The sequence below is a fragment of the Scyliorhinus torazame genome, chromosome 7, assembly GCF_047496885.1.
Source record: "Scyliorhinus torazame isolate Kashiwa2021f chromosome 7, sScyTor2.1, whole genome shotgun sequence".
Classification (NCBI taxonomy): domain Eukaryota; kingdom Metazoa; phylum Chordata; class Chondrichthyes; order Carcharhiniformes; family Scyliorhinidae; genus Scyliorhinus; species Scyliorhinus torazame.
In genome coordinates, this window is record NC_092713.1 from 64,088,470 (window position 1) to 64,102,647 (window position 14,178).

Genomic DNA, 14,178 nt, shown 5'->3' on the forward strand with positions numbered 1-14,178 from the left:
TGTTCTGGCATTTTGTTATGTAACAAAATGAGTGGCTGTGATTTAAGGAATACTATTATGTTGCAAGGTAACAGAGGAGAAGCATCTGGTATGTTTTTACATTTCAAAGTTTGTAAATTATTTTTGTAATGACCATTCATTCACCTGTTTAAAGTAGATAGCTTTGACTTAGTTTATACTCTGATTCTTAATCTGGAATTGTATATTCAATCTGCCCACTGAAGACAAGGAGGGCAAGTCGTGGCATCTGATTATATTCCAGTAAATGAGAAATAAGTTGTTGTTCCATTCAGGGGACTTTGACACTTACATCAGGTAGATAAGGATAAATACCGTTTGAGCACACCAGCATATTTACTGGAGTGGTCACTGATGTTGAACTTAAGCATATCCAGTGTAAAAATTCCAAACGTAACAGTTCCTGCAGAAACATTTTAGAAAGTATTGACATTTTTGATTGCATCATCTGTTTAAACATCAGACAACCGAGCTGAAGACTAGTAAACATTTTGAGTTTGCACAAAAAACTTGATTTGGTAGGAATAAAATGCTCACACTGCTGTCGGTGTGGTGAATCAGTCAATCAATTAATTAGTGTTAAGAAACCAAAATCCATCTTGGGTAATATATAATTTAAAAAATTAATCCACCTAAGGGAGAGAGAAACTTGTAACTGTAAGAAATGTTTGCACAGGCAGCACGGTGGTGCAATGGTTAGCACAGCTGCCTTATGGCACCAGTTTCGATCCTGGCTTTGGGTCACTGTCTGTGTGGAGTTTGCACATTCTCTCCCTGTTTGTGTGGGTTTCACCCCCACAACCCAAAGATGTGCAGGGTAGGTAGATTAGCCACGCTAAATTGCCCCTGAATTGGAAAAAATGAATTGGGTACCCTAAATTTAAAAAAAGAAATGTTTTGCACTAGTAAATCTTTCACGGTGATGTGAATAGTCTGGAAGGAGTTGTTAAATATACTGGTGTTTCAACCTCATCTGTCCTATTTAGGCTGTTGCTCAATGTTCCCTGGAAACAAGTGATCCAAATATGCAAATTTAGAGGACCTCATCAGTTTTAAAACTGTTAATTGAAGAGCAACTGTACCTGCTTTTGAACTGGTGTTCAGGTCAGAAGAGCACAACATTTAGCGGATTTTATTTTTAGGATTATTTTGCATCAGAAGCTCCTGAAGTTCCTTTATTTTTACATGTTCACAAAGCTGACTTTGGCAGATTCAACTGTACACAAAGCTGCCTTTGGCAGATTCAATCTACTTAAAAGCTCTCGAGTGTTGTACTCGCAACTGTCGTTGCTTCCAATCTTGGAACTGTCTTCACCATCTGGCCTGGGGATTTTAAAGAGCTGCTGCATCTCTCTGGTTCCCCTCTGCTGCATCTTTATTTGGAAATATGGACCACCATCCAGAGCTCAACACTGTTGAAGTGGCCAGCAGGCATTTGTGCAGTATTTGGAAGCCCCCAACCTCAACAGAAACAGTACTTCTGACACCATATACATATCAAGTGTGCATAAATAAATAAACTAGATTTGCTAAAAATCCTATAAATATAAAGCAAAATCTCTACAACTCTACAAGTATACATGTCTTAATGATGGTTAAGAAATATGATATGGAACAGCAAATTTACTTTATTATGATGAACTTTCATTTATGTAGCACACTTACAGTAATAAAAACATCCTAAGGCACTTCAGAAGCATTATATCAGATAATGTACAACACCCATCCACATAGAAAGAGATATTAGGATAGAAGACCAAAGGTTAGTCAAAGATGCAGTTTCAAGGAACGACTTAAAAAAGAGAGGGTGGAAGGGTTTAAAGCGTTAATTCGAGAGCATAGGACCTGATGAATTGAAGGCATTGTTGTCAGTGGTGGATAAAAAAAAAAGATTTTGTCCTGTCTTACGTGAAATATTGTGAATTCAACATATCTAAACATTAAAAAGCATCTAATTTTTCATTGTTGTATAGATACAAGCAAAACAATTAATTATGCTTGAATACATTAAGAAAATATATATAAAAGAAACCATCAGTATTTATCAATCCACACATAGAGAAAAGTACATCTTTATATGGCACATGAAGCCTCATGGTAGTAAGCCATTGTTTAGCTGTCTCATACTCCTAGCATTAGGCTGCAATGTTGGTAATACGTAAAACCATTTTCAGGTATAGTGTAGCCTCTGGATATCACTTAAAAAGGTAATGGGTTAGCTAAGTCACTACATAAATACCATCAGAAATATTCACCTGGTTGCATTCAAAGAAGACGTCACTCAACATATCCACAACCCTAATTAAAATTTTGTACAAAAGCTATGTTTCAAGTTCTTGTTTTTTCTAAATTGCACTGTATTGAAATGAAAATGCAGCTTTTAAGAACACGGCTGTTTGATGTTTGGGCTAATTGTATTTGCTTTTGGAATTTTCAAACTCTGCCAGTAACTTGGAAAATGACATAACGTCAACTGAAAATCTATAACTGTGGTATGTGCTGAAATTCACTTCTTTCATTAAATCAAGTTTATTTCAAATGAAATTTTAGAAACATGTACACATTTCATTCAGTGACACAATCTTTTTTTTTGTATATTAGTATTAACGTTGCCAGATCTTAACTGAACCATCAACTTAAAACCCAATAGTAGTCGTCCGAACTCAGTAATATTTCCTTTAGCACAATGGAAGTAGGTGATGACCGTTCAATTTGACATACTGATTTTCTCCATCTAGGAGTAATTTTGATAAAGTATCTGAAAGCAATCGACTGTTAAAGCACAGCTACTCCCCCATCACAGCGGCTAGTTATCATGTTCCCGATTTCCATCCACGTGTCTGTATGAGGATCATACACTTCAACAGAGTCCAGAGTGACAGGAGCTGAGGAATCCCTACCTGATGTTCGACCTCCTACTGCATAAAGAAGGCCATTAACAGCAATGACCGAAACACCAGCTCTTGCCATTTTCATAGGTGAAACCTCAAACCACTGCTCCTGGAAAGGAAGGCGTGGTGGAGAGGGGAAAAAAGTATAAAATAAATCTGAATCACCAAAACACGCAAGTTGCCTGGACTGATACGATCAACCAGATCACCTTGTAGGGCCACTTGAGTAACCTAGTAATACACCACGGTAATGGCACAGGTCTCACTCATTTGCAAGACCATTTAATATTCACCTAACAGAAACAACATGCAGATTTATTCCCGATGTTCTTGATCTCAAACCATTCCTATGTAGTAGTGCCAAGGGGAAGCCAGAGCAGATCGGTGTATTATATACAGAATTTTCACTTCCCCACCCACACATACATAATAAATGAAAGAAATACAAAATAAATATGATTATGGCCATGGAAGGACTGTCAGATCAACTCACCTGCAAATCCTCCACCACTTCACAAGGGAAGAGTTTAAAGGTCCGAAAAATACTGACTGAATTAAATGTCTCGAGGGTGTTGGCTGAGGAGAGGTTGAATAAACCAGGACTGTTCACTGGAAAGACGGAGGCTGAAGGGAGACCTGATACAGGTCTACAAAATTATGAGAGGCACAGACAGGCTGGGTAGTCAGAGGCTTTTTCCAAGGGTGGAAGTGTCAATTACAAGGGGGCACAGGTTCAAGGTGAGAGGGGAAAGTTTAAGGGAGATGTGCGGGCTAAGTTTTTCACGCAGAGAGCGGTGAGTGTCTGGAACGCCAGAGGGTGTGGTGGAAGCAGGCACATTAGCAACATTTAAGAGGCATCTGGATGGATACATGAATAGGGAGGAAATAGAGGGATACGGACAGAGTAAGAGCAGAAGATTTTTTTAGATAGGGCATCATGATTGGCACAGGCTTGGAGGGCTGAAGGGCCTGTTCCTGTGCTGTACTTTTCTTTGTTCTTATTTATGCAAAGGGAACAATGCATAATAGTTTTTAAACTTAAACACTGATTTTACCAGAGTAAACTCTATTGGTTGGGTTGTTCTATGCCATCATTAGAGGCTGGACAAAACCTAAGAGTACAGAATGTTCCAACACACCAACGTAAATCTCCCATTCTCTGCTGCAGAGGAACAATGGGAGATGTTACTCCTTGTTGCACATGGCAAATGCTCAATTCCCAGCAGCAATATGCTTTCCCAAGTCTATGCAGCTGCTAAGGGATCTCTGCCGCTTCCGAAATGGAGGGGGAGAGACTGAACTTTCCAATCTGTAATAAATATGTTATGCCTCCACATTGAGGCAGGAAGGAGCATGCTCAGGTTCTTGCCTCAGCTTTTCTGAGATCTGCATGTAAATAGAGCTGATGATAGTGCTAGGATCTTCAATGAATTTGTAGAGGTCATGGGGGCAGACCAAAAAAGGTAAAACTCAGTTTGAAGAACTATCCATCAAGACTAAACTATCCCCCAAGAGGTGGCTTTCTTATTTGTGACAACTGGCTACCTTTACTCAAAAAACACATTGCCATCTATTCTGCACAGTTGACCAATCGGCAGCAAGATGTTAACACAGACTGACCTATTACAAACACAGTAGCTTGACCAATGAGCATTGTGATCCAGGCTGTATTTCCATTCCTCCCCTTGGTATATCTACCTTTTTCACCTGTTCCAGTCATCCCTCCAGATGACAGGCAGAGTACACTGCCTGAAACCCTACCAATTCTTCTAAGGGACTCTTTTGTGGTAACAACTGCTTCTTCAGAGCAGATTTTACACGGTGTAACCATTAAATCGTCTTGCTCAATATTACTGCTCCCACTATGAAAACTTTCAAACAACTTTTTATAAAGTAAATAGTTTTCACAAGATTATAAATAAACTACACCCACCTCCTGAAGTGAATACTTTTCTGCTGTCCGGAGAGCATTCTGAGTCTCATTCCAGCCTCCAACAGCATATACACAGTCATTCAGAGCAGCTACTCCAACATAGGCTCTTTTTGTCTTCATATCATCTAATGTCGTCCAACGCTTTGTGATCGGATTGAACATTTCAGCTGAACCGAGTTCTGACCCAGAGTCACTCAAACCTCCAACAACATAAATTAATCCTGCGAAACAATTACAAATATTTCTGACTTATATTGTTAATTATTTGTTTAAATTTTGAAGTTTGTCAAATCAATGGAGTGTTTTCTGGCATCAGCTTTAAAGTCTTGAAATGTGAGCTTCCCAACTGATACTAGCTATCATGCACTTCTGCCTACGGCGCTGAGGACCAGGGTTCGATCCCGGCCCTGGGTCACTGTCTGTGTAGAGTTTGCACATTCTCCCAGTGTCTGCGTGGGTTTCACCCCAACACAAAGGGCGATCTGGCCCCGGGGGGTGCCCCCACGGTGGCCTGGCCCGCGATCGGGGCCCACCGATCCGCGGGCGGGCCTGTGCCGTGGGGGCACTCTTTCCCTTCCACCTTCGCCACGGTCTCCACCATGGCAGAGGCGGAAGAGACTCCCTCCACTGCGCATGCGCGGGAATGCCATCAGCGGCCGCTGACGCTCCTGCGCATGCGCCGCCCGGAGATGTAATTTCCGCGCCAGCTGGCGGGGCACCAAAGGCCTTTTCCGCCAGCTGGCAGGGCGGAAATTCGTCCGGCGCCGGCCTAGCCCCTCAAGGTTGGGGCTCGGCCCCCAAAGATGCGGAGCATTCCGCACCTTTGGGGCGGCGCGATGCCCGACTGATTTGCGCCATTTTGGGTGCCAGTCGGCAGACATCACGCCGATACCGGAGAATTTCGCCACAGCTCTCTTTGCTGGACAACAAACATATACGGATTGGTCTTGATTTGCTATAATTTACATTGATGTTTGAACAGTTTATTGACAAACATTATCCAGATGCACACATGAAAAATGGCCTTTAGAGTGAGATCTGGGAGGGCTGCTGTATGAACCCACTTAGATTCAGGACAGGAGGGCGGCAGAGTGGTGCAATGGTCAGCACTGCTGCCTCATGACACCGAGGACCCAGATTCAATCCAGACCCCAGGTCACTGTCGGTGTGGACATTTTCCCCTGTCTGTGTGGGTCTCAACCCCACAACCCGAAAAATGCACAGGGTAGGTGGATTGGCCACACAAAATTGCCCCTTAATTGGGATTATAAGAATTGGGTACTCTAAACGTATATAAAAAAAGATTCCAGACAGGAAAGGAGAAAATAGGGTAAAACAAGTGATAATTTAAGCCATGGTATCTTATTCAATCCAATACAATAAAGTCAGTGCAACAACAAAAATACAAGTATGAACAAACAAAATTTGACACAAGATAATATTAGGTCAGATGAACAAAGTGTCACCAAAGAGGTAGGTGGGTCTTAAAGGAGGGAAGGGAGGAAATTCCAAAGCTGAGGGCTTTGGCAGCTGAAGGCACAAACACCAATGTTGGATTGATTAAAATTGGGGTGCCCAAAAGGCCAGAACTGGCAGAGTACAGATATCTGAGGGTTGGAGGGCCAGATGAGATTAGAGGTAGGTGGTGGTGGTGTGTGTGTGTGTGGGGGGGGGGGGGGGGGGGGGGGGGGGTGCGGTTTGAGGCCATGGTGGAATTTAAAAACAAGGCTGAGAACTTTAAAATGAATGTTTTGTTCAACCGAGAGTCCATGTGGGTGAGCAAGCAGTGACGGTGGGCACAAAGTACAAGTGAGATCATATGAAATCGCTGGGCCTCCAACAGAAATCTTTGTGTCCTCATTGGCCACAGGTGAGATCCCAGAGGATTGGAGGATAGCCAATGTTGTACCGTTATTTAAGAAGGGTTGCAAGGATAACCTGGGTAATTATAAGCCAGTGAGCTTGACATCAGTGATAGTGAAATTGTTGGAAAAAATTCTCAGAGATAGGATCTATGCACATTTGGAAGTGAATTGGTCTTATTAGCGACATACGGCATGGTTTTGTACGAAGATCATGTCTCACTAATTTAATTGAGTTTTTTGAGGAGGTGACAAAAATGACGAGGGAACGGCTGTGGATGGTGTCTACATGGACTTTAGTAAAGCATTTGATAAGGTCCCTCATGGCAGGCTGGTGCAAAGGATTAAATCACATGGGGTCAGGGGTGAATTAGCTGGATGGATTCAGAACTGGCTTGGCCATAGAAGACAGAGGGCAGCAGTGGAAGGGTGTTTTTCCGAATGGAGGTCTGTAACTTGTGGTGTTCTGCAGGGATCAGTACTGGGACCTCTGCACTTTGTAATATATAAAAATGACTTGGAAGAAAATGTAGCAGGCCTAATTAGCAAGTTTGCGGATGATACGAAGATTGCAGGAGCTACGGATAGTGATGAAGATTGTCGGAGAATACAAAAGGATATAGATAGGCTGCAAAATTGGGCAGAGAAATGACAGATGGAATTTAACCCGGACAAATGCGCAGTGATGCATTTTGGTAGATCCAATTCAAGTGGGAACTGTAAAATAAATGGCAGAACCATCAGGAGCACAGAGCCACAGAGAGATCTGGGCGTGCAGGTCCACAGATCCTTAAAAGTGGCAACACAGGTGGAAATGGTGGTAAAGAAAGCATATGGCATGCTTGCCTTCATTGGGCAGGGTATTGAGTATAAAAGCTCGAAAATTATATTAGTGAAACAGAACGTTGGTTAGGCCACATTTGGAATACTGTGTCCAATTATCGTCATCGTACTACCAGAAGGACGTGGAGGTTTTGGAGAGAGTACAGAAAAGGTTTGCTAGGATGTTGCCTGGTATGGAGGGTATTAGCTGTGAGGAGAGATTGAATAAACTGCGATTGTTCTCCCTAGAGAGACGGAGGCTGAGGGGTGACCTAATAGAAGTTTAGAAAATTATTAGAGGTATAGATAGGGTGAGCAGTTGGAGGCTTTTTTCCAGGGCGGAATTGAAAATTACAAGGGGGCACAAGTTCAAGAAGAGGGGGGACAGGTTCAGTGGAGGTATGCGGGGAACATTTTTTTACACAGAGGGTGGTGGTGGCCTGGAATGCACTGCCAAGTGAGGTGGCTGAGGCAGATACGTTAGTGACCTTTAAGACTTATCTGGATAGACACATGAACACATTGAAGGATACAGGCAGTTGGTCTAGATAGGACACATGATCGGTGCAGCTTGAAGAGCCGAAGGGCCCGTTCCTGTGCTGTATTGTTCTTTGTTCTTTGTATATGCAGATTTTCTCAAGTTATTATTCTGAAACAATCTGCCATATTGTTTCCCTGGAGTTCAATAAAATGAGAGGTGATATGATTGAAACATATAAGATTTTATGGAGGTTAGACAGGAATGTTGGGAGGATGTTTCCATTCATGTGAGAGTGTAAGACCAGAGGGCATAGTTGCAGAATAAGGGGGTGCTCATTTAAGATGGGTTTGAGGAAGAATTTCTTCTCTCAAAGAGTGGTGAATCTTTGGATTCCTTATCCCAGGAAGCTATGGAAGCCGACTCCTTGAACATTTTCAAGGCTGAAAGAGGTAGATTTTTCATCAGTAGGGGAATTAAGGGTTACGGTGGTGTGATCGATGGGAGAGAGACTGGAATACAGCGTGGTGCATTCAACATCACACAGCAGAATGGTATCACACAGCACACACTGTAGAGGAAAATGGACTTCGGGAGTGTTAGATCAGCCTGGACTGGGAGGCTAGAGAATGGAGTTTGTGGTGGGGCCCAAAGACAATAGCTTTGGTCATTTCAATATTTAGTTGAGAGGAAGTATCTGCACATATCGTACTAGATGTAGGATAAGCAGTCTGACAATTTCGGGACAGGGAGGCGTCAATAGATGTGGTGCTGAGGTATTTGCGCAAAGACAAGGGGCAGGTCAGAAGACTGAAAAGAACATAAAGAACATCAAAAAATGCCAAAAAGATTGATAAAGGAAAATCTAGATATACGAGAGAAAGCTAGCTAGCAATGTAATGACAGATAGTAAGAGTTTCAATAGATATTTAAATAAGAGTTGCATTGTTCCTATCGAAAGTGCTTCTGGGGAACAGAGAATGGAAAACAGGGCCGTGGTAGGTTAATTAATGGATATTTTGCATTGCTCTTCATTATAGAGGACACAAGTAACATCCTTAAAATAGCTGTAAATCAAGAAATGGAAGTGAGGGAGGAACTCAGGAAAACTAGAATCATCTGGCAAGTGATATTGGACAAATTGTTGGATCTATGACTGACAAATTCCTGGGTCCAGGTGGACTTCACCCTAAGGTATTGAAAGAAGTGGATAATGAGATAGTTAATGGCAGTAATTTTAGTTTTGCAAAAATCCCGAGATTCTGGGAGGTTCCGTTAGATTGGAAGACAGCAAATGTACTCCTTCATTCAGAAAGGGAAGAAGACAGAAAGCAGGAAAATACAGGCCAGTTTGGCTAATATCCGTCTTGGGAAAATGTTAGAAGCTATTATTAAAGGTGTGCTGTGGATAAAGGGGAACCAGTGCATGTACTGTATTTTGATTTCCAGGAGGCATTTGATAAGTGCCAAATCAAAGGTTATTATAAAAAATAAAAGATCATCGTGTAGGGGGTAGCATATTGGCATGGATTGAAGATTGGCTAGAGTTGGCATAAATGGATCTTCTTCAGTGAAGAGGATGTGACGAGTGGTGTGCCACAGGGATCATTACTGGAGCTCTGTAATCTCTCACCATTTAGATAATAAGCTTCTTTTATATTCTTCCTGCCAAAATGGGCAATTTCACACTTTATTCCATTTGCCAGATTTTTGCCCACTCGCTCAACCTATGTCCCTTTGTATTCCTCCTTTCGTCTTCTTCACAATTTACTTTCCTACCTATCTTTGTGTTGTCAGCAAATTTATCAACCATACCTTTCGTCCCTTCACCCAAGTCGGTTATATACTAGAAACCGGAGCACCCGGAGGAAACCCATGCAGACACAGGGAGAAAGTGCAAACTCCGCACAGGCAGTCACTCAAGGTCAAAATCGAACTCGGGTCCCTGGCACTTTGAGGCAGCAGTGCTAACCACTATGCCACCATGCCGCTGGAGTACTGTGTACAGTATTGGGCTCTTTATTTAAAGGAAGATGTAAATGCATTTACTAGACTCATACCAGGAATAGGCGGGTTGTCTTAGTAGGAGAGGTTAGGTTTGTATCCAATAGAGTTTGGAAGAGGTGACTTAATCGAAACCTTTAAGATCCTGAGGGGTACTGACAGGGTGGAGACAGAGAGGATGCTTCCTCTTGTTGAATAATCTAGAACTAGGGGGTCACTGTTTAAAAATAAGGGGTCTCTCATTTAAGATAGAGATGAGGAGAGTGCATTTCTCTCAGAGGGCCACGAGTCTCTGGAACTCTCTTCCTCAAAAGGCAGCGGAAGCAAGGTCTTTGAATATTTTTACTCCAGTACTAGATAGATTCTTGATTAACAAGGGGGTGAAAGGTTATCAGGGTTGGCAGGAATGTTAGGTTGAGGTTACAATCAGATCAACCATGATCTTATTGAATGGCAGAGCATGTTCGAGGGGCCAAGTTGCCTATTCCTGTCCCTAATTCGTATGTATGTTGGAGTACAGATGATTTTGCTGAGGGGCTCCATTTGATGAGAAATAAGATGGGGTCATGTATAGGTCTTCTGAGTCTATGAGATGTATTGGTGTGGGCGTTGGAAGAGAATCCATTGCAGGTAATTCTCTGCACAGATAAGAATAGAACGAAGAGTGCAGTTCCATCCAACCGGGTGATGGTGGAGTGACATTGGAGGAAGATGGTTTGGTTGTCCATGTCAAAAGCTGCAGACAGTTTGGGAAGAGTAAGGAGGGACTGTTTACCCTTTGTCACAGTCACATTGGATGTTATTTGTGACTTCAAGTTCTGTTTTGCTACTGTGCCAGGGGCGGAGGCCAGATTGCTCAGGTTTATAAAATTATACCTCCGTGCACAACAATGATACCTACTTCAAGAAATTTAATTATCTTTTAAGTGAAAAAATAAATCAATGAGTCAGATTCCAATAGGTGATGCCAGACCTTGCATTTCACAACAGCCAAAGAAGTACCGAGGGACAACCATGTTACCAATAATTTCCCACTTATTGTCAGAGGGGTCGAATCTTTCCATAGTCTTCCCAATGTCTGCTCCTACCCAGCCTCCTGAAAATAATGAAAAGATGTGCACTGGTTATTAATAATAAGAGCTCTGAATCCTCATGCAATCTCACAAAACTGCTCTCCTGGAGAGTTAATTTGAAAAAATAAAATTTGTTACATTTGTTTATTTATTTGTTAAATCTATATATTCATTCCTAATGTTTTTCCCACCCCACCTCATGCACTCTGAAGGGGATATTAATTCCACATGATTGTTTGACTGCAATGGTTTTAAGTTAGATTCATATAAAGAGTACTCAGTGTGAGACTTACCGTTTGCCTCAGGACCATATTTGCCTATCTGTGGGTGAATAGCTTGACAATTAAACAACTAAGTCACCTGAGGAATTTCTATGTTTCTGTCATTCAAAAGTTGGTAATTATGTGGTCTAATACCAGTAAAGCCAATGGCCACTGTCAACCATGGTTGATATACAGGACTGACAAGATCATATGAGTGCCTGAAACATATGAAGAAACCTTTTCTATTACCATATTGAAATGTTATTTAACAATACCAAATGCTTGAAACACAGGGTGGAATTTATCTGGCGGGATATTCCGGTCCCACGATAGCACACGGATTTCCCGGCGATGAAGGGTGCAGTCAACAGGAAATATCGTTGACAACGCCGGGACTGGAAGATCGCGCTGGTGGGCTGCCTCCGCCGCTGAAAAACAGGCGGCGGGTTGTGGGTAAATTCCGCCCATTTTTTCTAGCAGCCTCATCGGGTTAGATACTACTTATAAACCATAAGTATGAGAAAAATGTGATATATTTGAGGTACACCTACCCAGAGCATAAATAGCAGCGTGACAAGCACACACAGCAAGTCCACATCGTGGGGAATTCATAGAGGCCACAGCTGCCCATTGTTTAGTAACTGGATCATATCGTTCAGCACAGTCAAAAATCATGGAATCACTTTCACCTTAAAAAAAATTATAATTTTATCTTAAAAGTGTAACAAACTGTATTTATCTCCAACCTCAAGGCATCACAAACATAACTAACATTCATGCTGATTGAAAATGTATATTCATTTTGAACTCACTGTGGTCAGTCAAATAAAAAATATAGTCTGCCCTGAATTGAGTTAATTCCATCGATCTTTTTAGCAAAATTAAACAATTTTTGAAGGTTGTTCATTTTTTGTGACTGGGAATAAGTCTCTGACTACCTTTGTATGTTGTTATTAAACTGTAATGGAAATTAGATTAAGATACTGTTAAAACACCAAAGGTTATTCAAATTCCCTCAACAACCCCAGATTTCACAACTCCCCAAAATGTAGTCAACTTTGAGTTTTGAGATTTCTTTTATTTTATTTTATAAATTTAGAGTACTCAATTGATTTTTTCCAATTAAGGGGCAATTTGGCAGGGCCAATCCACCTAGCCTGCACAACTTTGGGTTGTGGGGGCGAAACCCACGCAAACACGGGAGTCTTGAGATTTCTGTGAATTTACAAACTTACTGAAATTTTTAAAAAATGTATCTAATATCCTAAACCACCTTGTCATCTAAATAAATAAGCCTCATGTTGATCAGAAACAACAACCAATCATAAGGAAATAAATTGTCCTCATCAATACAAAAGAGTTTAGGAACCTTAGATTTGAGAGAAACTGTAGACCACCAAGGGCAGATACTGAGGTACCAACTGTTAAATCTCCTTGAAGGACAACGTGGGGTGAGGGAAAGGTTCCTGAATATATATAAACAATCCAAGCAAAGCAACTCAGTGGAGCAGTACAGTGGCACAGTGCTGCCTCATAACGTCAGGGACCCGGGTTTGATTCCAACATTCTCTGTGGACTTTGCATGTTCCCTCCATGTCTGCGTGTGTTTCCTCCGGGTGCTCCGGTTTCCTCCCACAGTCCAAAGATGTGCAGATTAGGTGATTTTACGGGGATGGGGCGGGGAATTGGACCAGGGTACAGTCCTCTCTAAGAGGTTTGGTACAGATTCGATGGGCCAAATGGCCTCCTCTGCATTGTAGGAATTCAATGATTTTACATATATATATATATATATATAGATATATAGAACATAAAGTTTAGGGATGAAGAAATAATGAAACCTCAAATTAAGGTTTATGAGCAGTGGATTAGACAGAAGTTAGACTTGTACCATATGTTCATGAACAATAAATCCTCACAGCTCTGGCATGCAGCCACAGTATTTTCGTAAGAGGATCTGAGCTGGAATGTGGTTTGCCTTTTGGAATTGAAGATACAGTAGGCATCACCTAAAATAGTGGTGAGACACAACTAAAGGAGCCAGAAGCAGATCAGAATTTAAAATGAGAAATCATTAACAGGTGCCAATATTAGAAGGGTTCAAAACTTGCCAATTAGCTTGAGGAGGTATCAAATAATTGAATCTCAGGTCTTAATGACATAATTAGAACTCTTTTTCATCTTTAGAAAGAGTATGGGACAAAAAAATGAAAGGTCAACTACATTTGTATTTCTCATTTTGCTGATTAAAAACAAGGTTTATCCTGAAGTCCTGGTCAATATGTAATGAACTTTAAAACTTCAAAAAAAATACCAGACCAAAAACTATTACTCTCTTATCCCTATCCAAACCCTCAAAAATTAAAAACAAGTGGATAAGAAAGGAGACAAAACACTCTCCAGATCAAAGACGATGAAGACCTTCTCCTGAAGCTCTCTTACAGGTTCAAACGTTAGTGGAATTTCACATAGATTTTATATTCTACAAGCATAAAAGCGATTTGAGAAAATAATTGTTTGCACCACAGTAACATTACTTACCACCTATTACATAGATCATCCCTTCAAGAACTGCTACACCCAGGCCGCTTCGGGCCTGATGGAGGGATGAGACCGTGGTCCAGTATTGACTGAATGAATCAAACCGTTCCACGCAACTGAGAGTTCTGCTATCACTCCAGCGACCTCCCTGAAGCCGTGTGTACCCACCTTGTAAAAATAAATGATAAAATATAGCTTCATCAGTGCCCAATCAGGTGCTGGACTGTGATGCAAATTACGGTATACATATAAAGGTCAATTTCTAATTAGTTAATTCATCAACTGTAATCTTA

The 14,178-nt window shown here is 41.4% G+C and overlaps 1 protein-coding gene across 3 annotated transcripts in view; it reads right to left on the minus strand.

Moving 5' to 3' along the window:
• Positions 1 to 1,626: 1,626 nt before the first annotated feature.
• The window catches only part of ipp (intracisternal A particle-promoted polypeptide), a 29,990-nt gene continuing 17,438 nt past the window's right edge, over positions 1,627 to 14,178 (minus strand). For 2 of the 3 annotated variants that reach the window (XM_072510825.1, XM_072510823.1), the window contains 5 exons: positions 13,886 to 14,053; positions 11,896 to 12,033; positions 10,982 to 11,104; positions 4,843 to 5,063; positions 1,627 to 3,018 (listed from right to left, as the gene is read on the minus strand). In XM_072510825.1, coding sequence (XP_072366926.1) covers positions 2,794 to 3,018; positions 4,843 to 5,063; positions 10,982 to 11,104; positions 11,896 to 12,033; positions 13,886 to 14,053 — 875 coding nt within the window. In that variant the 3' untranslated portion in view covers positions 1,627 to 2,793. The remainder of the gene's footprint in view (positions 3,019 to 4,842; positions 5,064 to 10,981; positions 11,105 to 11,895; positions 12,034 to 13,885; positions 14,054 to 14,178) is intronic. The other variant, XM_072510824.1, reaches the window with a different exon arrangement.